Here is a 21640-nt window from a genome sequence, read left to right on the forward strand (position 1 = left end):
ATAGCCGGATGCGGGGGCCAGGAAATGCTGAAGGGGGGGAAGGTGACGGTGGCCACAAACAGCTCAGCTGTCCTGTGGCAGTGGGAGTGCCTGGCCACGGTGGCACCCGGAGACAGTAGAGTGGGGGACACCAGCGGTTAATGAATTTAATTAGAATAAATTGCCCTTCTCCTTCGCCATGTTCAGAGGAAGACAAATTAAAAAGAAATGGGCTCTCAGCTGAGGACACCATCAGTAGGTACCAGAGGGAAACAGTCCAAGGTCTCCCAAACACTTCAAGTGCTGGTTTGAGTGCCACCCAGGTACATCGGGTTTGTGTGGTCTTGTCTGTCAGCCACTTCTCATGTGTCCCCCCACCCTGGGGGACCCCTGTCCCACAAAGACACCCAAGGGTGCCACCACCAGATGGGTAGTACGTTTAGTTTATTGGTTAGTAGTACACCCCGAGCACTCCGGGGTGCCCCGGCACCCACCCCGGGTGCCCCAGGGCCCGGCTCGCTTGGCCAGCCACTCTGTGCTTTTCATCCTAAACCTATTTCCCATGAAGGCTTGGGGAGAGACAGCGTTGTGTGCCCCAAAACTGGGGGATTTTCACAGAAAATCCTACCGTGGCAAAGGGGCAATGCTTGGGTCGGGGCTTCCAGCCCACGTTTAGGGGACATTGCAGCTGGGGAGCTGGGGGGCAGGAGGGAGCCCCCTGTTTAGACCACCTGATGCATGTTGCACCCTTGGGCGAGTTTGTGTGCCAGTGCATGTCCTGCTCCATGCATGGGGGGTGTGCCACGGCGGGTGGGCCCCGTGCTCTTACACACATGTGTGCACACGTGGCTGCTGGGCGTGCAGTGTGTGTGCTCCTCATGCAGGCTCCAGTCATGCTCAGCTCTCTGTGCTCGCTCTCTCCACATGCACCACACACGCTCTGCACACTCACTGCAGGCTCCACGCGTGCCCTGTGCCAGCACTGCAGACTCATCCTTGCACGTGCTCTGAGCACACTCAGCTGCTCGCTTTGTGCACACTTTCCACACGCACCATGCACGCTCTGTGTGTGCTTCGTGCAAGCACAACACACAGCCTCCCTGCTCCCGCTCTTTGCACGCTCACCACCTGCTGCATGCATGTTCTGTGCAAACGCTGTGTGCATGCTCACTCCACGTGCTCTGTGCACACTCTGCACAGGTGCTCTCTGCATGGACTCTCTCTGCACACTCTGTGCACTCTTGGAACACACACCAGTGCTGGCACGCTCACAAAGGCCATGCTGGTTCAGTGGACGCTGCACACTCCACACACGCTCTGCGCACCCTCTGTGCAGTGTGTGTTCTCTCTGGGGGCTCCACGTGTTCTCTTGCATGCTCTGTGCATCCTCTCTGCACGCTGTGTGCGCACTTGCTGCACACGTGCCTGCCCCCATGCACCATGTGTGCACAGTCCATGTGCCCTCCTGCACGCTCCATGCATGCTTCCTCTGTGCAGCGCTCCAACGCTCTCTCTGCATGCTCCATGCACACCCTCTGGCACACTCTCTCCGTGCAATGATTGCATGTTCTCGCTGCACACGCGTGTGCTTTCTGCACGCTCCCTGCACACTCGTCCCGGCGAGAAAGCCATTAAAGCGATGCCCCAGGAAGATGGGGGACGGAAGAGGGGAGCTCTGGGTGGGATCAATAGGAAATTAGTGACTTTACGCCGAGCAGAATGACGCCCAGTGGTGGGAGCAGGGCTGTGCCGGTGTCCCCGCTTGCTCGGTGGCAGAAATGTGGCCGTGCTGGTGTCCCTGCTCACTTGCACGCTGCCACCAAAGCGCGCACTGTCCCCCCTGCTCAGGCACTGATCTCCACGGCGTTGGCCTCCTCCTGCTCCCGAATAACGTGGACGCCGGCAGTCCGCAGCAGCCGTGGAGCGCCGCGGGTACGTGCCGGTGAACCCGGTGGTGACCTGTGGGTCCGCGTCGAGGCGGGTGAGCGAGCTGGCGAGCGATGGTAACGGCGAGTCGAACGCCCCACTGGTCCTGGCGAGCGTCCGGCTGCTGGTACTGGAGAGCTGGTGTAGCCTGGTTCAACTGTGCCACGGGGCTCAGGCAATGAATCCTCCTCCGCCTCTGGCGAGTCCTGCCAAAAGCCAAGAGCAGAAGAACGTGGGACATGTGCAAGACCCGGTGCTGGGACACTGCTGATGTGCTACTGGTGCTACTGGTGCTACTGGCTCTCACCTTATCTTTAAGGATGTACAAAGCCACTGGGTTCTTGCGCTCGTGCTCGCCGCTCCGTGGGATGCCTTCAGCTGTGTGGAAGCAAAGTGCTGCTCACCATGCCAGGAGCATTGGTGATCCCACAACCCACCACTGCCACGCTCTGGCACTCACCCTCGTGCTTCAGGCGCTCCTCATCCTGCTCCGCGTAGTCAGAGGTTGGTTGTGTCTCCGCTTGTCGCTTCTCCCTGGAGAGGGATAGGGGATGGGGCAGCAGTGGCTTTGTGTTAGAGGTGATGGGGGAACTGCCTACGGCTCATCCAGGGAAGGGTCAAGTGCTGCAGGGAGAGAGAGATGGGACGGAAAGGGACAGGATGGCATGGCATGGGATAGAAAAGGATGAGATGGAACAGAATAGGAGAAGATGGGATGAGATGGCGGGATAGAATAGAATAGATTAGTACAGGAGAGATGGATCAAGGTGGGATGGGATGGGATGGGATGGGATGGGATGGGATGGGATGGGATGGGATGGGATGGCACAGCATGGGGTAGGATGTGTTGAGATGAGATGAGATAGGATGGTATGGGACAGGACAAGATAGGATGGGAAGAGATGAAATGGGACAAAATGGGATGGGACAAGGCAGGATGGGACAAGATGGTATAACCCCCCTTGTCTCCTGTGTTATCCCCACACGTACTTTTTGGAGGGTTTCCAGCAGGCACAAACTGTCACCAGGGTGACAAGGAGGAAGATGCCGCCTGTGGACAGGATGATATAGAGAGAGCTCCGGCCTGCAGGAGAGGAATGAGGGTGGACAACCCCCCAGAAATTTTAGCTGAAAGCATCTGCAAGGGATGGCCATACCTGGGAGTGCAGAAAGGGTGGCTTACGGTAAACAGTGAGCTTCACGGGGATACTGCGGCCATGGCTGATGGGGTTCTCCACCAGGCAGCTGTAGACGTCATCGTCAGCCATGAGAACACGGGTGATGGTGAGGATCTTCTGGTCAGGGGAGAGGAGCAGGCGGGAGTCGTTGCTCAGCGGCCGCCCGTCCTTCAGCCAGGTGTAGGTGGGCTTGGTGCCATTCTCGTGTGAGCAGTTGAGGGTGAAGAACTCACTGAGCTCCAGCACCGTTGAGGAGGCCACCAGCACTTGTGGTTTTGAGATTGGAACTGTGGGCAAGTAGAGAAACCACGGTGATGCCATGTCTCAGGGGACAGATGGGCTCAGGGGACAGGAAGAGAGACATCAAAATCGCACCAGCTGTGCGATTGCATAGGGTGGTTGAAACCCCCCAAACCACCTCCCAGTTGGAAAAAGCCCTCCCAGTATGTGGTCAGGGAAGACATCCCATGGATAACTCAGTCTCCACTGGGTGTCCTTCTTGCCCTTACTGTCCACGGTGAGGTTGATGGTCTTCTCGCCAGTGAAAGTGTCGTCAGTGATGGACACCTCCACCTCGTAAGCGCCTTCATCAGCCAACTGCAAGGGGCTGATGAGCAGCGAGCCGTTCTCCAGCACCCGGATGCGGTCGCGGTAGTCGGGTCGGAGGTTGCCAATGATCTCGGTGCCGATGGACTGGACGACGGTGACAGGTTTGTCCCTCTTCAGCTGCCACTTGACCACTGGCTTGTCAGCGCTGGCGCTGGCGTAGCGCACTGACAGCAGCGCCGCTTTGCCCGCCGTGCCACGGACGAGTGGCGTGGGGCTGGTGATGTTCACCCCTGCCAGCAGACCTTGGGGTGTGGGGAGAGACAGTGGAGTGCCGAGCATGGAGAAAACAGGGAAACCCCAAGCTGGAGCTGTGCTGAGCACCCCCAAGGTGCCCAACTTGGTTCTGGAACCTTTGCAAAGATGCACGCGTGACCCCAAAAGTGCATGAGTGGTAGGAGCCTTCCTGCACTCAGATCAGTGCAACATGTTGTAATAATGAAGGAATCACCCCCAAAATGGCTTTGGGCATGGGAGGTGGGTCAATGCAACCTCCTGTGAAGATGCATTATCACCCCTCAAAGCTGCATTAGGGGTGGGAGTGCTCCTGCAGCCAGGTTAATGTAACCAAACCTTTGCAAAAATGCATGCATCACCCCAAAAATGCAAGGGAGAGGTGTGGACGGCATACATCCTGTTGCTGGGTTCTGCAAAAATGCATGTGGTGCCCCCAAAATGTGCAGGGCTTGGGTAGGAGCTCTCCTGCACCTGGGTCAATGCAACCCTTGGCAGAAATTTGTCTATCACCCCCAAACATGCAGAGGGTGTGCTCCTGCAGCTAGGTCAATGCAAAAATGCACACTTCACTTGCAGAAATGCAGGGGGTGGGAGGCAGGTCTTGGCTAAGCTGTATCATTGCCCTGCAAAAGCTGCCTGGGGAGTGAGAGACACCAGTGCTTTGATCAGTGCAGTGCTTTGCAAAGATACCTTAATTCCCCCAAAAATTGTGGGGGGACGGATTTTGTCCCACCCCCATCTACATTGGATGCTCTTGTCTAGACAAAGCCCCCTCAGATGCAAAACCGCATCACGAGAGTCTGTGCACGTGCATTGCTCCTCATCGCTGGTTTTAAGCCAGAAAAGGCAGGGAAAAATGCAAAAACATGATTTTCTTGGGGAGGGGACTCCCCAAAACACTCTCCCACCCCAAAATACCATAGCATCCCCCTCCTGACATCCCAGAGGATGTCCCATTCGTGAGCCCCCCATATGGATACCACCATCAACAGTGAACAAACCCCATATTGAAGAGGAGGGGAGAGTGGGAAAACCAGCTGGGCAGGGTGAAGCAGGAGCAAGAAAGGCCTTAAACAAGCCCGAAAAGTCATGGGACCTATTGGTATGCAGCATCCGTCCGTCCGTCCTCCCCGGCAGCGCCGCGCTCGGCCCCACAAACATGTCCTGACTCGCCAAATTTAGGGGAACCCTCACCCCAGGGGGAAGGCCAAGGCATGGGATGGGGATGTGGCCTTCTATGCATCCTTGCCCCCTCCCTGTGCACCACCAAATCGCTGCTCTTTAACTGTTTCTTCCCTTTATTTAACCCTGTTCCTAATTTTTTCTCCACTTGGGATAAAAAAATTGGGAGTTCATTAATAAATCAGGAAACGTTCCATTTTCCTACAGCATCCTTGGCTTAGGGATGGAGATCTCTCAGTTCCTTTCAGTGCCTTTTGTTGAAAAAAGCCCACCAAAAATCCTCATTTTCACACTATTTCGTAGCACAATCCCTTTTTTTAAAAAAAAAAAACAAAACCCAAACAACAAAAAAACCCAGCAGCATTTTTGGGGTGCCCTGGCCACAGCCCTGTCTGTTTTTTAGAGTCTAAATCAAAGCAGGGAAAGAACCCAGATGGTTTTGTTTTTCATCCTTCCTCCTCATCTGAAGGGAAATGAGGCCTCCCCAGGGCTGCTTTTGGGTGCAAACTTTGGTAAAGTGGAACAAAATTGTTGAAGTTTATTTTCAGTCTTGCCAGACCTGGGATGGGGCAGTTTGGGGCTCATTGAATTCCAAAATGTGAGAATTTAGAGAAAAAATGATGGAGAAAACCGGGGTTGCAGTGGGATGAGGCAAGTCTAGAAATGGGGTGAAAAATGACTTTTTAAGGAAAGCTGAAGAGTGGGTAAGAGGAAATATTTGGAGATGCTAAAAAATGAGGAAAAAATGGGATTTGGGAAAGAAAAAAAATGGGGAGAAGCTCAGGGTGGGGGCGGTGCCAAATCCTCCCCCACATCAGGACCTGCTTGGCTCCAGAAAATTGTTTTCCCCAGTTTTCTATTCCAATTTTGCCCCCTTTTTTCCCAGCTCCCGAGCAGAGGGTACGCTCGACAGCGCAACAACCCTCCCTCCAACCCCCCCCGTAGGGTATCACCACCCTCATCACCCCCCCCGGCCTTCATCCTCCATCTGGATACCCCCAAGACCCATGGAAAAAACGGGAAAACCGTGGAAAAATGGGAAAATTCCCTACCTGCATGCATTGCCAGAAGCCAGGTCACCGGCAGCAAGCAGGGGGGAGCGGGGTGGCCCCGCGGGGCAGCCGGCGCTCCCCACATTTCGGGCAGGCTCGCCCCCCGAATTGCTCCGCTTCCCCACTCTGGGCACGTCCCTCGGAGCTCCCGGCTTGGCCCTTCGCCCGGCTAATTTATTTTTTTCCCTTCTTTTTTTTTTTTTTTTTTTTTTCTTTTTCTTTTCTGTTCTGTCCCTTCTCAATAGAGCCCTGTGTCCTGGTGGCTTTCGCCTCCTCGGCGGCCTCGAGCTGACATTTATTTGAGGAAAAACCACTCAGATTTGCAATTTTTTCCCCGGTTACAGACCCCCAGTTCCATGCTTTGCCAGTCCCCGGGACACGCTTGGGGTGGGGGGCATCCTCATGGAGCACAACTAAGATTTGCCATCCCCTCTGCGGACAATCCAATGGGGTTTTGGGCTCTGAACATCCCATTAAGCTAAGCCGAGGTTTTCTTTAGGAGAGATAATTTGCAAAGCTGAACCCCCACCCCCAAAGGAGCTCCCCCTCGCTTTTTTCTCCCCCACCGCTCTTCCCAGGCTCTAAAACGAAGGCCGGTGGCATCCAGGCTTCATTCCAACTCCATGCCAATTAGCGCTGGTTCCCCGGGCATCGCTGAATAGGGCAGCGGGATGTGAGGCAGGATGCCCGGAGCCACTTCCCACCCCCCTCCCGAGGCCTGCCAAGCTCATCACCCCAGAGAGCCACCGCCCACACCCCCGGAGGTTCCCTGGCCCCCCAAGGGGTCGATGCATCCTGGTCCAGAGGGAGGGAGATGCTTTGGGGGAGACGCGTTATGGGGAGATGGCACAGGGCTGGGGCTTGGGGGATTTTGGGGGGGGGCGTTATAGGGACACGCTACAAGGAGGGGGGTGGGGGTGCTACGGAAAGAGGCTTTCAGGGAGTTTTGCGGAGACATTAAGGGGGGAAGACTCGTGAGGTAGATGCTTTGGGGTCACTCTATGGGGAGGTGCTTTGGGTGGATGCTGTGTAGAGATGTTGTACGGGGATGCTCGGAGGGGGTCAGGGATGCTGTGGTGAGACACTATAAGGATATCTGGGAGTGACTGGCACAGGGATCCTCTGTGGGCTGTTCCAGGGATGCTCAGGGGGCAGTTTCAGGGATGCTCTGAGGCAGACATGGTTCCTCCACCCCCTTTCCACTGGAGGCGGGACTCGAACCTGGGACCTCAGAACCCTGAGGGGCTGCGGGTGGGCGTGGCAGGGAGTTGGCTATGCAGGAGGGGCGGGGCTTGGGGGGAGGAGGGGCCAGATGGGCGTGGCCGGGAACCTAACAGGCGTGGCCAGGGCGTAATCGGGGCGTGGCCGGGACTCCCGGGGGCGTGACTGGGACCTCCTGGGGCGTGGCCAGGGCGCGATCGGGGCGTGACCGGGACTCTCGGGGGCGTGGTCGGGACTCCAGGGGGCGCGGTCGGGACCCCCGGGGGCGTGGCCGGGGCTCCCGGGGGCGTGGCCGGGGCTCCCGGGGGCGTGGCCGGGGCTCCCGGGGGCGTGGCCGGGAATCCCGGGGGCGTGGCCGGGGCGCGGCCGGGCGGCGGAAGTGGCGCCGGGATTCAAAGCTCCGGTGGCGGCGGAAGCGGCGGTTGGTGCGGCCTGAGGGCGCTCCGCGGGGCTCGGCCAGGGGGTTACGGGGAGTGAAGGTGCAGAGGCCTACGGGGGGGGATTGGGGGGCGGGATACGGGAGGATGGGCCCGAGGCGGCGCAGCACTGCCCGGGGCTGGATGAGGTGATGAGGGTACGGGGACACAGGGGAGTCCCCGGGGGAGCGATGAGGTGCTTGGGGAGGGGCTGGTTGGGATGGGAGATTTGAGCACGAAGGGCCGGGTGCCCTCGGGGGAAGGCGGAGCTGAAGGCGGGGTGCCGTGGGGTCGGATAACGGGGGGCAGTGGGGAGAGAGGGTGCAGTGATGGGGGTAGAGAAGGGGGGGGCGCGGTCAGAGAGGGGAGCTGCAGGTGGGCTGGAGAGCTGGGAGGGTGCAGGGGCAGGAGATGGGGCCGCTGCGGGTTGGGGTGCCCGGCGAGACACCCTCACCTCGGCTCCCCCTCCGCAGGGGTGCCGGCATGGGGCTCCCCTGGAAGGAGCAGCGGCGGGGGCCCGGGCGGGCCCCGGGGGCGCAGCGGGCGGCACCCCCGCAGCGAGGATGGAGGGTGCTGGCCCAGAGGAACCAGAGCGTGATGCCCGTGGGAGCCTGGGTGGAGAGTGCGCCCGGAGAGCAAAGCCCGGCCTTTGTGAGTGCACCGAGGGCACCATCTGCTGGGGCATTTCGGATCCTTCAAAGTGCCAGTAAAACCCCCGGGGAGGGTGTCAGGGCCAAAAGTGATCCTTTTCACAGCCTGAAGGCAGCCAGGAACATGTCTCCTAGAAATAATAATTTGTTTTAATGTGATTTAGCAGGGTCAGAAGCTGCTATGTGTCCATGTAGTCTGCCCTCCCCTTTGCAGAAGCCCACAACATCTCTCTGAGTTGATCCCCCTTGAATAAACTGTGCTTTTTAGGGGAGAAATGCATCTATTTTAAACATCAGCCAGGTAGGGAACCCAGCCAGTGCTGCTTCTCTCTTTCCCACTCATCCCTAAAAGATGTCAGGGAGTTGAGATTTTATTCTGTGCTGATGATTAAAAAAAATAAAAAATAAAAAATAAGCTGAGTGTTCCAGGGTCTGTAGCCAATCTCCACTGTACCCTGTTAGAAACACATAAGGAAATCTTCATGGAGGCTTATCTGAGGGATTTCTATTTTGAGGGTTATTCTAAGAGGACTAAAAGTGCATTAAATATTGGATGGTTAATTCAGTCCCCTGTAATTAATGTCTGAACATTATAGAAGCTCCTGTCCTTCTGAGATGATTTATTTCTATATTGTAATTTAAATCCTGAAAGGTTGAGATGATTTATGGAAATCAATCATCTCCATATTCCACAGGACTTCCATTTTGGTACTGTGAAACTTCTGGGGGAGCTGAACTTTTCCTGACAGCTTCAGGGGGCCTGGATGCTCCTGGGGCCCCCCATGTGAGGCTTCCAGAGGTGAATGGAGCTGCCCAGGGTTATCTGAGCTTATTTAATACACTTCTAATTAATCCATAGTAATGCCTAATGCATCAGTTGCTGCTGAGGTGGGCAGTGGATGAGCTGGCACTGGGCTGTTCCTGGAGCACTGTCTTGGTTCCATCCCTAACAGTGCAGATTTCTCCCCATCCTGACCTGTTGCCTGTGCTGACCCTCCTCTTCCAAGTTCATCTTTGGCCTCACCCCTTTCCTCCATCCCTTCAGTCTCTGGTTTCTCTTGCTGTGTAGGCAGCAAGGAGAGCAGTGCTGCTTTAATTTAAGCCATGATGGTGTTGCAGAGTTGCTTGGCAGAATTGCAAGGAGAATAAAATGGGATTTTTGGGGGTTTTCAGGTCATTGCTCTTAATCTTTCTTTTCAGATGGTAAAGACATTCCAGAGCAGTCCTGTGCTTTGTGAACTGCTTCCCTGATGTGCTTCCAGCCTTGCAGAAAATTAACAGGATCAGGGGCTGGCCTGTTCCTTTTGGATCCAGGCCTTGGATATTTGAGCATCCATTCATGGGAGCAGGAGCTGCTCTGAGGGTCTCCTTTTTCTTTCCTTCCCTATATGTTGCAGAGAGGTAAAGGCAGAGGTGTGCATGCTCTGTATCTCTAATCAGACCCAATCCAGTCCATAATTACCCAGTAGATATTGTCCAAGCTGTTATTCCACATATTTTGGAACAAAACATTTGCTCTGGGGGAAAGGGAAATACAGGAATACAGGCTTCTCTAATGCCACAGTGCAGCAAAACCCTGGTGAAATCTGCTTCCACCTCTCCCAGGCTTCAGTATTCCAGGTGGAAGAGGAGCTGAAGGAGCAGCAGCAGCAGAAGGCTGCCAGGCTGAGGAGGTTCCAGGGCGAGGTGAGGCAGCGGGTGAACCGGCAGGCCAGGCTGCGCCGGAGGCAGGAGCTGCAGAAGGCCTACGAAGCAGTAAGTGAGGCTCTGTCGGGAGAAACTCCTCCAAACCCAACATAAATTGGGAAAAAACCAAACACTGGAGCGTTAGTCAACACTTTAAGTCAAGGTGTTAATGAGAAAATCTGAGGTTCCAGACCCAGTGGTGGCAAACAGTGTCCAAGCAGGCTGGGTCACCGTGACACTTTGACTGGTGCTGGAGGTGCTTTGAAGCCTCCTCAGGGGAAGGTTACTGGCTCCCTCAGGCAAAAGCAGAACAGAGTTCTGAAGCTCTCTGTGGAATTGCCTGGAGTTAAACACCCAGGAAGGAGTTGGGAATGATGTGGATGTCCTGGCTGCATTTGAAGCCAAGCAGTTTTTCTGCTGTTTCTTTTCCCATCCCTTTTCCAGAGCAGCCAAAGTTTTCAAACAACACTTCCCCTCTGTCTCCACATTCTGTTTTCCCCCATGGGCTTGTTTTGGATTATCCTGTGAATATATTTAATTCTTTCTATTCTCAAACAAGTACTGGGGAGACTTGCCAGGATCTGACTGTGGCAGAAAAGAGAATGCACTGACATGTCACCAGCTTTGGCCACCCTTGGGGTGTTTGGGCTGTTTCCATGGCTGACTAGGGATGTCCTCATGTAACTCTGCCAGCTCCAAGCAGGAAGCCGCAAATGCCCTCGGCCCCAAAGAGCCTGATGGGTCTTTGTATTCTCTCAGCATGGAAAACCAAAACCTCCCTCCCAAGAAATTTCACCCAAGGGTGGTGGAATGTCACCACAGTTGACATCTTGCTGGATCATGGTTGGAGATCCCACTGGCTTTTTCCTGGCAGGCGGAGAGGGAGAGCTGTGTTGCTGTGCAGTACTCGGCCCCCTGGAAGAAAACGTGCCTGTTCCAGGGTCTCCCTGCTCCCATCATCTGTGGGCCCGGTGCTGGCTTGGGTCCAGCCCAGCCAGAAGAGGAGCATAGGGAGCCATTCCAGCAACAAGCTGCAGAGGTGAGCCCTGCCCTTCCATTGCTGCTTCAGTGTTTTGGATCCTCTGTGTTTGAAGTGGGGAATGGGCCATGTTTTCTTTTTTTCTTCTACAGCACATCCCTAGTATTTGGGTTTAGATATTGAATGAAAGGTTAGCTCATATTGTCACCCTGAATGCTCCTCAGAGCATCCAGCTGGGTGACTTGCCCCAGCTGCTGTGGCTGAACTGCTCTGGCTGCTGGCAGGCACGGTGTTTCCCCAGCCGTGTCCTGGCGCAGAGGTGGCACTAGGTGGTGCCACCTCATTGCAGCTTGTCTTGTGTAGACCAAAATCTGGGAAAACCTGCCTTCGGGATTGTTTAGGCTTTTTTTTTTTTTTTTTTAATAGTGATATTTATGGTGCCTTTGGTGTCTTAGAAAGCCTGTGTGCTCACCTAGAAGCTGGAGTGAATCCAGTTGAAGCACCATGGGATGCATTCCAGTTGAAGTACCTTGGGGAAAATCACTTCTGGCTGGATACCAAGCAAGAAAATTTGGGATCTGGTATCTCAGAAATAATGTTTTGGGAGCAGATGAGTTGCCTGGATCAGGATTTTGGTACCTTGGGCAGCTCTAAAAGACCCTTGGATGATTGTGTGTTGGGTCGTGCTGCCTTGACTGAGCTTGGCTGGAGCAGACTGGCTGGGAGATGTCTCCATGCAGCTGAACTTGTCCTGTGTTTCCTTTGCCTCTCCTCTGGGTGCAGCTCAGCAGGGCTGTGCAGCAGGTGCGGCGCAGGCTGGCATCCCGCAGGACCGTGGCCCGCATGTCCCCTGGTGCCTGGAGGCAGGAGGTGAGCAAGAGCTGTCTGGGCTGGGGGCAGAGAAATCACCTTGAAAATTGCTGAAGGTTTGGCTCTGACTAGCAAATCCAAAACAAAATTCAGGAAGTTTCTCCAGCAGGAATGAAATAAATTGTGCTTTCCTGACACACCTCATGGGTAACTCATTTCAGAGAAGGCAACAGGATAAAGTGTGTGAAAACATCTCTGAGATGAACTCAAGAATGCAAAAAATACTTTTAAAGGTTGAGATTGTGATCTGGGTATCTGGGAGGAATGTGATGACCAGCCCTCCCTTCAGGTGCCTTTATTTCTTCAAACCTCAACAACTCTTCCCATTACATCAGTCCCTTGTTTTGTGTGGGTGGCAAAGATCTGGAGAGTTTTTCCTCACCCGGGGCTGACTTCTGCTAGAGAATGGTTGGCATGCTTTTCTCAAAGCAGTGCATGGAAGGAGTTCAGTCCCACCTTTTGTTCTGCTGAATTTCATCCTGCTTTTGCTCCTTCTCAAGAACACCTTTGTGTTGTAGCTATTTTCCCAGTCTCTATGTCAAGAGCTTTCTTAAACTGTTGTACTTTGGAGAACACCAGGAGCAGCCCAGCCAGGTGTTTTGTGTTATTGGCTCTGGAGCCAGTTTCCTGCCCATCCTGTAAATCTTCATTCCCTTCTATTTCTCAGGTTCATCAAAGGTGAAATAGATCTTTGCTGATTATCTAGAAACTACCTTTTATAGAAGGGCTGGTCTGGCTCTTCCTCTTCTTTGTACTCTTGGATTTCTGATGAAGACAGCTCTGCAAATAGGACTCAGAGAAACACAATAATTATGGTCTCAAAATCCTCGTTATGTGTTTCCAGCAAACATCCTTCTTGTTTGAGCCATTCATGCATTCAGTGAGATGAGCTGATTCATGACCTCACATAAATAATAAAGCTACTGCCCAGGTGAGCCAGAGAGTTACAGGAGATCTGTGGGAGTTCTGGGCAAGTCATCCACAGCAGTGAGAAACACTGGGAGGGATTTGGGACCATCCTCCCATCCCAGCCTCACTGCAGCTACAGTTAATCTACATAAGGAAGTTTAACAGCTTCCCTGATTAATTCTAGGAAGAATATATTGATTTATTGCATTGCTCTGTTTTATTACTCCATGATATATGAGGAGAAAAAAGCTCCCATATTAATCTGAATCTCTCCCAGTATGAAGGTTAGGCATGTTTCCAGCCTGGCAGGACAGCAACGTGTTCCCATCAGGTGCAAAAGGCTGCCACAGATATAACCATGGACTTAACCCCCTTGGTAGTGCTGCCTCTGCTTTTGTGCTCCCTGGATTTCCTTGTGCTTTGTATTCCAGCTCACTTCCTCTGTTTGAACCCATGGGTTTTTTCACCCAATACTTCTACAATGCAAATGGGGTTAGTAGCTTAATCAAAATGCTTCTTTCTTCCTTCATCCAGGCTGGTAATGAAATCAAAGAGCAGAGCCCACCTTGTTCTTGCCCTGTTTCTGTGCAGTGAACTCCTGAGACCAAATGTGGGCCACGTTTTTAATCAGTTTTGCACATCCCACATCAGACTTCCATCTAGGAGGTTTTGCTTAACCCCAGTGCTGAATTAGGCCACATCAAGAGCTCAGCTGAACCCCAGAGTCTTCTGCTGCTCTTTGCCTGAGGCCTTTTCCTTCTGTTATAGGAGACATTCAGTTTAGCCTGACCTGACTCAGTCTTGACAAATTTATGCTGGTTGCTGCTTATCTTGTTTTCTCGTGGCTTACAGGCAGTTTGCAAGGTGATTTCCTCTAGTTTTGTCAACAGTAACAGTCACAGTTAAACTCTTGAGGCTAAAATCTTCTATTGGTATTTCCTTTTCCTCTCCTTTAAATAAAGAAAGACACTCCTTGTGCCCTTTTCTGATAATCTGGACCTCCATAGATTTCGGGGGAGCTGTTTGCACCTTAGCTGCTACTCCTGGCAGCAGCCCGGGACAGGTCCATCCTCCTTAAAATCCTCAGTTTTAGGAATAACCTGACTTTTTCTTCCCAATAATAGTCCCAGCATTTTTCTCCCTGCTGTGGCTAACTCTAAGCAAGTCTTTGGCTGAAGTGTTTTTTTTTTTTCCCTTCAGTCCTGTTTTCTGAATTTTTCTTCTTTTTCCTTTCTCCCTGTAAAGTGTTGCATTCCCTGTGATCAGTAATCCATGTTCCTAAAATTGTTGCTCTTTCTCTCCCCTCAAGATTTCTTTTCAGGTTAAAAGCAAAGAGTTAATTGCCTGCTTTCCCAAGCAGATACAGGAATGGTAATTGCCTGGAAATGACCTGTCCAGTGTTCCAGCTCATCCTGTTACTGAGTCTTTGCCTTCAGGCTTTGGTGGACATCTGTAGCTCCCCAGCATGGCACCATTCCACCAAGTTGGTGGTGTTTTTTCACAGTTTCATGTCTTTCTACCTTCAGTGCTCCAGAGCAACCTTCCAAACCAATAACCCTTCCCCTCTGTTCCCTTACCCTTACCAAAGCAGCTATTCTGTCATGTTCATGTCATATTCTGTCAAAATGGGGTTGATGGAGTAATTCCTGTGCCTATCAAATAATTCCACGTTCAGACTGACTCCAGACTATTCTCTGTCCTTCCCAAACAGCAGCAGAGCCATATCAAGGAATTCTTGGCATCACCTGTTCTACTGATCCATCCTTTCCCTCTGTCAGCAGTCCTGCATTTCCCTTCCCACCATGCAGAAGGAAAAAAAGAAAGCACGGGAAAAAGATTTATCCTGGCTTCGAGCTTGCTTCTGGCATTTTGGTTCTTTAGTTTGTAGGAAACAATCTGCTGCCTCTCAAAATATTGTGGATTGCCACTGGGGAGCCTGCCCACTTCCCATCTGAAGGAGTGTACTCTGTACTCGGGTGTCACTCAGAGATCCCAGCTCCTTGCCACTGTGAAATAGTGCCTGGAGAGGTTTTTGCCTTGTCTTCTCTTCACCCCACACGTCTGTCCCACTGCTTCTGCAGTTGGGGAGGGCACAGTCACAGTCACCCTGCTACATTCCTGTTTCCCAGCTCTGGTGGCCCATGGTGCTGCTGAACACATGGTGCTGCCAGATCACATTCAAGTGACAGCACACACAGCCTCCTGTGTGTTAAAGCTGCTCCAAGGGTGTTCAGTTTTCCTTTGGCACCAAAGCAGCCAGATTTCAATTCCATGTTTACACCCATGTCCTCCCTTCTCCAGAAACCAGACCCTTGCCTGGCAGCTGCAGTGGCCATGGAGGAGAGTGAGGAGCTGCTGCTGGCAGGACACCACGATCTGCCTGCTGAGCTGCTGGAGCAGGGCACAGCCACAAACAGCACTGGGCAGGATGAGGACTTCTGCATCAAAATTGAATTTAAAAAAGTAAGGCTCGTGCAAAGTTGGTCTTAAGAGGTTTGGCTCATTAGATTTATTTTGATGTCTGGAAGAGGCTGCTCTTGAAGTAGAGTACTTGCTCCCTCAGGGCTGCTTAACTCTTAAGCCTATCATCCTCAAAGTGGGCTCAGGAGCAGTACTGGAGCTCAGTGAGGTCAGCACTGCCATTCCCTGCTTTCATGTACAGTTGTGGCCTTGGATTCCTGCCTGCTTGTGGTGCCATTTGGCAGTTGCCCAGGTGAAAGCTGAAACTGAGGGCATGCAGTCACATCATACCCAGAGCCATGCTCAGACCACACCAAAAGACCCGAGGGTGGAAGAGATCAGAAGAGATCAAATCAGTCAGAAACTTGTTGAAAAGAGGGGGAAAAGAAAAAAAGCTTTGTATCAGTGGAAGGAGATGGCTGTGGCAATCCTGGTGCCTGGGGGTAGCAGGCCCTGCCCTAGGAGGGGTTGAGGGGGGCTTGATGTACTTATCCTTCCTCTTTTGTTTTCAGGCAGCTTTTTTTGAGCATCTCAGGGGTGGAAATGGTTGATCCCGATTATCTGGGGTGGTGGCAAAGGCTTTATGGCTGTGGCAGTGTGTGCCCAGCCTTGGCTGGGGATTAGTCCAGTTTGGAGCAGAAATACTGCTGGGCAGATAGAGACACAGCGGAAGTTTATGCTGAGGTTTACACTGAGGTTTTGGGAGGTGTTGGCTGTGGAATTCCCCTTATATTTAGATATTTCACTCACACTTCCAGAAGTTCATAATAGAAGTTTGGGATGGGGAGATGTGTATCCATATTTAAATTAAAACAGAACCCTCCTCCAAGGATATTTCTAGAGATGTTTTGACAAAGCTTTGGTGCTCAGTGCTGAGATGTGGCACTTCTCTCCTGTTCATGGCCAACCTGTACCCCAGACAAAGCAGATTTCCAAGGTGGGAAATCCCATTGAGGTCTGGAGGGATCACACAGAGGCTCTGCCTTCAGTAAAGAGCATTTTGCTGGGGGAAGATGAGAAAGAAGTGTGGTGGTGCTGATGCTGCTCTCTTCCATTGTCTCTCAGGTCTGTGATGGGTCAGTGAAGAACTCGAGCCTGCCTGGGAGGCCACACAGTGAATACCAATCTCCCCTCAAACTCTGGGCTGGTGTTGACCAAGAGGAAACCAGAAAGCAGGTCTGTCCAGGACAGCCAAGCCCTTGTGGTTTTGTTTGAAAGGGATTGGGTGTTGGGAATGCTGCTGGCTCAAATAAGAAACCTCAGTATGAAACCCATACTGGGTTTAGTTTGTCAGCTTTGATGGTGTCTCAGGTCTTGGGCAAAGCTACCAGGTTATTTTTTAAAATCTCTGCTATTGAGTGCAACAGTTAACTACTCCTTCTACAAAATCTGGGATCTCAATAATGCCAGAAGTTTGAAGGAGAAGTAGGCTCCTTTCATTCTGCCTGGCAAAACCAAGGGGTACTTGCTGTAGTTGCAGGAAGCCCAAGAAGCTGCCAAAAATGCTTAAAAAAAAAAAAAAAGAAAGAACAAAGCCAACTTTATCTTGTTTAAATACAAGGCTGGAATATAAAGGTTTCTCTGATTTTGGGAATAGCCTCAAGCCCAGCCTGCGGCCAAGTGGATGATTTCACAGTGATGGTTTACAGCCTGTGTCCTGGACAGTTTGGCTCACGCTAATCTGGGTGATACAGAGTGATGATGTTTGTCTTGGATGCCTAAAGCCAATGACTTTTATTTTCCTGCTTCCTCCTGCCATGGAGAGGAACATTTTTCTCTCCTTTTGTCACCTTTCTTGCAGCTTGCAGCTAAAACTCTGAACAATTTGCATCTTTTTTGTTTCTTACAAGTGTTTTCCAACCAACTGATCCCAAATATGGTTGTGGTTTCTCGCCAGTGTGACAACAGCTGGGGCTTCTCAGGCTGCTCCTCCTAACCCTGCCATTCCCTTTTTCCCCTTGCTTTTAATCTCCTTGGCTCTGATCCATCCAAGATAACTGGTTTTGCAGCCCTCTCCTCTGCCTGGGTTTTTTCCATCCGGTTTTCTTCATTGGCAGCCTGGTCGCTGATCTCTTCTCCTCCTCCTTTATCTCCAGCTGTGCTGGGCTCTCTCCACCAAGTGAGGTGGACAAACTCAGCCCAAAGGTTTTGGCATTCATGAGGAAAAATCTATGCATTAAACTTTTGGGAGTCATGGAGCTCAAACTATCTCTGTACCCCACGGCAGGAAGGCTTTTGATGTGAGCTTTAGCCAGGAGGTTTCCCTGCTCTTGCTGCATCAGTGGGATCAGCCAAAGCCCAGACACTGAGCCCTCAGAATCCATATGGGAGTTCTTCCCTATGGGGCCCCTGGATTTGCAGTGGTTTTGCCACGTCTGTGGTTCTCCTTCATGTAGAGAACCCAGCTTGGTGTCATATGTTCATCTTTTGGAGGAGATACAGGGTTCCAATGCACTGCAAGGGAGCCCCAGTGTCCAGGTGGATCCAAATTCAAGCAGGCTGAAGCTGGAATTGGCTCTTTTCCCCTCAGCAAAGTGAGAGTTTAGGAATTTGCCAGCTCATAGGTAGCTTCAGTGGAGGGATGCTGGTACAAAACTCTCCAGTGCTTCGAGATGACTTGGTCTTTCCTACCTCAGTGCCATCTCTCCAGCTTCCCAGTCCTGGGTCATGTGCACTCAGAGATCTTTGAGAGTCTTTTGGGGAAAGAGCGATGTTCCATCCTCCAAAAATGAAGCTGAGCACTGATACAGCTCGATATTTATCCCAGACATCCTTCCCAAATGTCCTTCTCTTCCCTGAAGCGGCAGAGCGAGTTCCTGCGGTGCCGGCGCCTCTTCATGGCCCTGGAGCGGGAGCGAGTGAGGGAACAGCAGCGGCAGCGAGAGAGGCAGCAGAGAGTTGCCCAGTGAGTCCATGCAGGTGCTGGGGTCACCTCCTCCATCAGGGTCCTTCAGGAGGTTGGAGAAGTCTTGTGAGTTTGTCTGGTGTAAAGCAGGTACTGGTGTGTGACCCTCTGGGGTGGGATTCACACAGCCCAGTAGAGACCCTTGAGCCATGATGAGCCCTTTAGCACTTCGCCATCTGCTTTTGAAGTCCCTGTGCAGCTTGTTTAGGAGTTGGGAGCCAAATCATGGAGAGGTGCAACTTCCCAAACAATGACTCTGGGAACCTAAGCCTGTGTTTAGAAACTTTGGGGTGAGGTCACGTTGTGCTAAGCTGTGATATCCTGTGGCATTTTTAGTATCAGACCCTTCACCCTCACAGTCATAAAAACTTACATGGTGTAATAAAATGATTTCCAGGCATTTGTTCCAGAGTTGAACACTTGGTATCTGTGTAAAAGTATCAATTGTGGTGGAGTTTTCTCAGCTTCTCCTGTGAAGGAGTTCACTAAGGAGAAGCTCTGCAAATTCACAGCAAAATAGGAAAGATCCTTTAATTTTTGTTTTTTCCCTGGCTTTCCTTTGAATGATCTGACCTAAATCCAACCATCCTGGCTTTTGTGATCAGGCTTTGGGGGAGTGGGACAGGCACCACAGGACAGGATTTTCATGTGCATTTTTGGGGAAGAACTGCCAGTCTAAAGCAGTGCTCCTTGAGCTACATCCTGTCATTCCAATGGCACTTGGGAGTTTGGGAGAGCTTGTCCCACCCTGTGAAAGCTGGCAAGGCCCCAGGGACTTCCTAGTTACTGTGATACCTTTTTTATTATTATTTTTCCCTTGAAGTGTGTGCAGAGAGGAGCTGGGTTTGTAATTATGGGGTGTAAAGCCCCAAGCTGGCCTTGGCCTCAATTTCTGGAGCAGATTTATGGTGCTATACTTAAAGTTCTACATTTCATTTAAAAACATTTCTGAGTTTATAACTCAGAGAAGTTTGACTTCAGCACTTTCCTTCTGGATGTAAAGATTTGACCCCCTATGTGAAGTAAGGTCCAAAATGTCTTGTTCTGGCTTCTTCCCAGCCTTGATTTTGGTTTTAATGCCCCCTGGCAAGGAGTGGCTTGGGACACATTGATGCATTTGGGAATAAAATGTCAAATACTTTGGTGTAAAGTCTTTGTGTTTTGCAATTGCTGCTTGTCAGGGGAACGTGTGTTGTATTTGGTGGGACTTACATAACCCAGGTCCCACTAAAGGGCTGGAGGGCCATGTAGGTGCAAGGGAGACTGAGGAAATAGAGGAAAAGTTGGTTAAAAATACATCTTAAAGCTTGTTTGAGAGTAAAGGTGGGATCCTTGGAATGTCTCTGCTGCACCCAGCCCTGTCACGCTTCCCTGTCCTGGAAGGTGCTTACAGAAGGATCCAAGGATTATGAATGCCTCATAACCAGAAACACTGGGAGGTGGGGAAGCTGGGAAGCCAAGGTGTTGGTACTTTCTGAGGGGTATTAAAGAGCTTTGTTTAAGGACAGAAGCGCAGCTTTGGGGAACTGTGGGTGGCAGGAGCACGTGTGGATGTGATACAGGAAGGAGCTGGAAGAGGAAGTCCATGATGGTGAGAAATGGGCCAGCAGGAAGAGTTTGAGGGCAGGAGAGCGTTCACAGGCTGGTGTTGCCATATGGGAGGAAGAATGGAGGCTCAGGAAGCCTTTTTGACCATTCTATGTTTAAAGTTAATATATTGGTTTATATTTATTTATATTTAATGCTGTGACTAGTGCAGAATTATTTTTGCCGTTGAAAGCAGCAGCATCACCCAGATTCCTGTGCCCTGACCTCACAGCCAGGGACCAGCCAGGGATGGAGGTTGGGATGGGGAAGCTCCTTCTCTAAGCACGTGTGTTCCTGCAGGATTAAGAGGCAGACGGAGAATCAGCGCCGGGCAGAGGAGCAGAGGATGCAAGACATGGCTGAGCAGCGAGAGCCCTCCCTGGGAGAGGGAACCTGGGAAGCCCTGGCCCAGCTCCAGCTGGAGGAGAGGAGAGTGAGGGACAGACAGCAGCGGGATAAGGAGCACATGAGGTACAGCCAGTCTGTGCTCCTTGTGCAGAGCCAGGTGTCACTGGCAGAGGTGAATGTTTGGTCCCTTGCAGGTATGTTGAAGCTCTGAGAGCCCAGATGAGGGAGAAAGTCAAACTCTGTAACATCGACTTGCCCCCACTGTGTTCCTGTGGGTCTGATTTCTGGGATTCCCACCCGGATACCTGTGCCAATAACTGCGTCTTCTACAAAAACCACAAAGGTAGGAGCTCCTGCTTTCAGAGAGGAGACATCTGGGCCTGATTATAAAGGGAGAAATCAATCCAGGATAGGTGTTTCCATTCTCCTGGGCTGCTGTGCAGAGATTCTCCTCCAAATATACTCTGGAGAGAGCAAGTCAGGGCTTTGCTGCTTTTCCCAACCTCTGTCCCTTAGGGAGTGTAGTGGCATCCTCAGTAAGGCACCAGCCCCTACAATGTGTTAAATAACACAGCTGTGACACAGCCACGTGTGACTATGGACACAACCATGACAAAAATGCTGCAAAAGCATCTCATTAGGGACACAGAGCCCTCTGCCTTAAATGCCGAATCTTCTGCTGGGAGGATGCACAAAGGTGTGGGAAGGGCCTACCTTAGATGATGGAGTGCTCTGACCTTGAGCACACCTTGGGAAAATACCTGGCTGGGCAACTGGGAGTCATCTGGGAGGGAAAATAGAGAAATTTGGGTTCATAAAATAATCTTTGGCTTTAGTACTGCTTTATGTTCGGGAGTGTGCAAATGGGTGTGTGGAAAACTACAGGCATGTCGATTTACCTTAAACCCCAATCATTGTCTCTCTGTTCTGGTGAAAGGCTAGAGCCAAGCCCAGTTTCGGGCTGTAAGGGCAACCCTCGTGCCCTGATAGTGTTTCTGTGTCCCCATCCCGCTCAGCCTACAGCCAGGCGCTGCACTCGGTGATCTCCTCCTGTGCCCACGCAGCCACACGGCCTCTCCAGGACCTGGCTGCTCTCTGTGCCCGCGCGGGGAAGCATCTGTGAGCCAGGCAGCTCCGTGTCCCAGCCCCTGGTGTGAGCAGGGAGTGGGGCTGTGCCGTGTCCTGCCTGCTCCTCCACGCCAGCTGCCAGGACGGTGTCACCTTTGCTCTCCCGGCTTGTGCGCTCCGGTTTGTGAATGCCTCTCCCACTCTGCTCCAGGTGTGGAGTTGGCCGGGGCGATGGTCGAGGTGAAGGAGGCAATTGCTCTGTGGGGCTGGTTTATGGCAGGCACTTGCATTCCAGCATTTGACTGTGGAATAAACTGTTTTCAATTCAAAGATTCTTTGTCTCATTTGAAGTGTGAAAGGGGGAGAAATGAGGTGCCAGGG

General features: G+C 52.0%; 2 protein-coding genes across 2 annotated transcripts; one reads left to right on the top strand and one right to left on the bottom strand.

Annotated features, from left to right (window-relative positions):
* Positions 1–120: 120 nt before the first annotated feature.
* HEPACAM (hepatic and glial cell adhesion molecule) lies at positions 121–6322 on the bottom strand. Its single transcript, XM_023941507.2, has 7 exons — positions 6161–6322; positions 3593–3934; positions 3089–3370; positions 2896–2989; positions 2366–2439; positions 2213–2283; positions 121–2111 (listed from the first exon to the last, which is right to left on the bottom strand). Exons 1-7 carry the CDS (start codon positions 6243–6245, stop codon positions 1824–1826), a joined length of 1236 nt encoding a protein of 411 aa, XP_023797275.2. The 5' UTR covers positions 6246–6322; the 3' UTR covers positions 121–1823.
* A 1484-nt stretch (positions 6323–7806) lies between these two features.
* Positions 7807–21589, top strand: CCDC15 (coiled-coil domain containing 15). Its single transcript, XM_086860996.1, has 11 exons — positions 7807–7860; positions 8271–8448; positions 10053–10202; positions 11008–11172; positions 11896–11982; positions 15193–15354; positions 16417–16527; positions 18153–18256; positions 20144–20314; positions 20386–20534; positions 21208–21589. The coding sequence occupies exons 2-11, from the start codon at positions 8281–8283 to the stop codon at positions 21312–21314; spliced, it is 1374 nt and encodes a 457-aa protein (XP_086717122.1). The 5' UTR covers positions 7807–7860; positions 8271–8280; the 3' UTR covers positions 21315–21589.
* Positions 21590–21640: the final 51 nt, after the last annotated feature.

This window comes from Cyanistes caeruleus, chromosome 23 (assembly GCF_971803275.1).
Source record: "Cyanistes caeruleus chromosome 23, bCyaCae1.hap1.1, whole genome shotgun sequence".
Classification (NCBI taxonomy): Eukaryota; Metazoa; Chordata; class Aves; order Passeriformes; family Paridae; genus Cyanistes; species Cyanistes caeruleus.

Bases quoted from the DNA above. Each gene is read 5' to 3' on its own strand.
- CCDC15 (XM_086860996.1), top strand. From the start codon at position 8,281: ATGGGGCTCCCCTGGAAGGAGCAGCGGCGGGGGCCCGGGCGGGCCCCG. The intron at 8,449-10,052 runs GTGAGTGCACCG...CACCTCTCCCAG, and splicing joins GAGAGCAAAGCCCGGCCTTT to GCTTCAGTATTCCAGGTGGA. The intron at 16,528-18,152 runs GTCTGTCCAGGA...TCTTCCCTGAAG, and splicing joins AAGAGGAAACCAGAAAGCAG to CGGCAGAGCGAGTTCCTGCG.
- HEPACAM (XM_023941507.2), bottom strand. From the start codon at position 6,245: ATGTGGGGAGCGCCGGCTGCCCCGCGGGGCCACCCCGCTCCCCCCTGC. The intron at 2,440-2,895 runs GTACGTGTGGGG...ATCCCTCTCCAG, and splicing joins TGCTGGAAACCCTCCAAAAA to GGAGAAGCGACAAGCGGAGA. The intron at 2,112-2,212 runs GTGAGAGCCAGT...GGCTTTTGGCAG, and splicing joins TGTACATCCTTAAAGATAAG to GACTCGCCAGAGGCGGAGGA.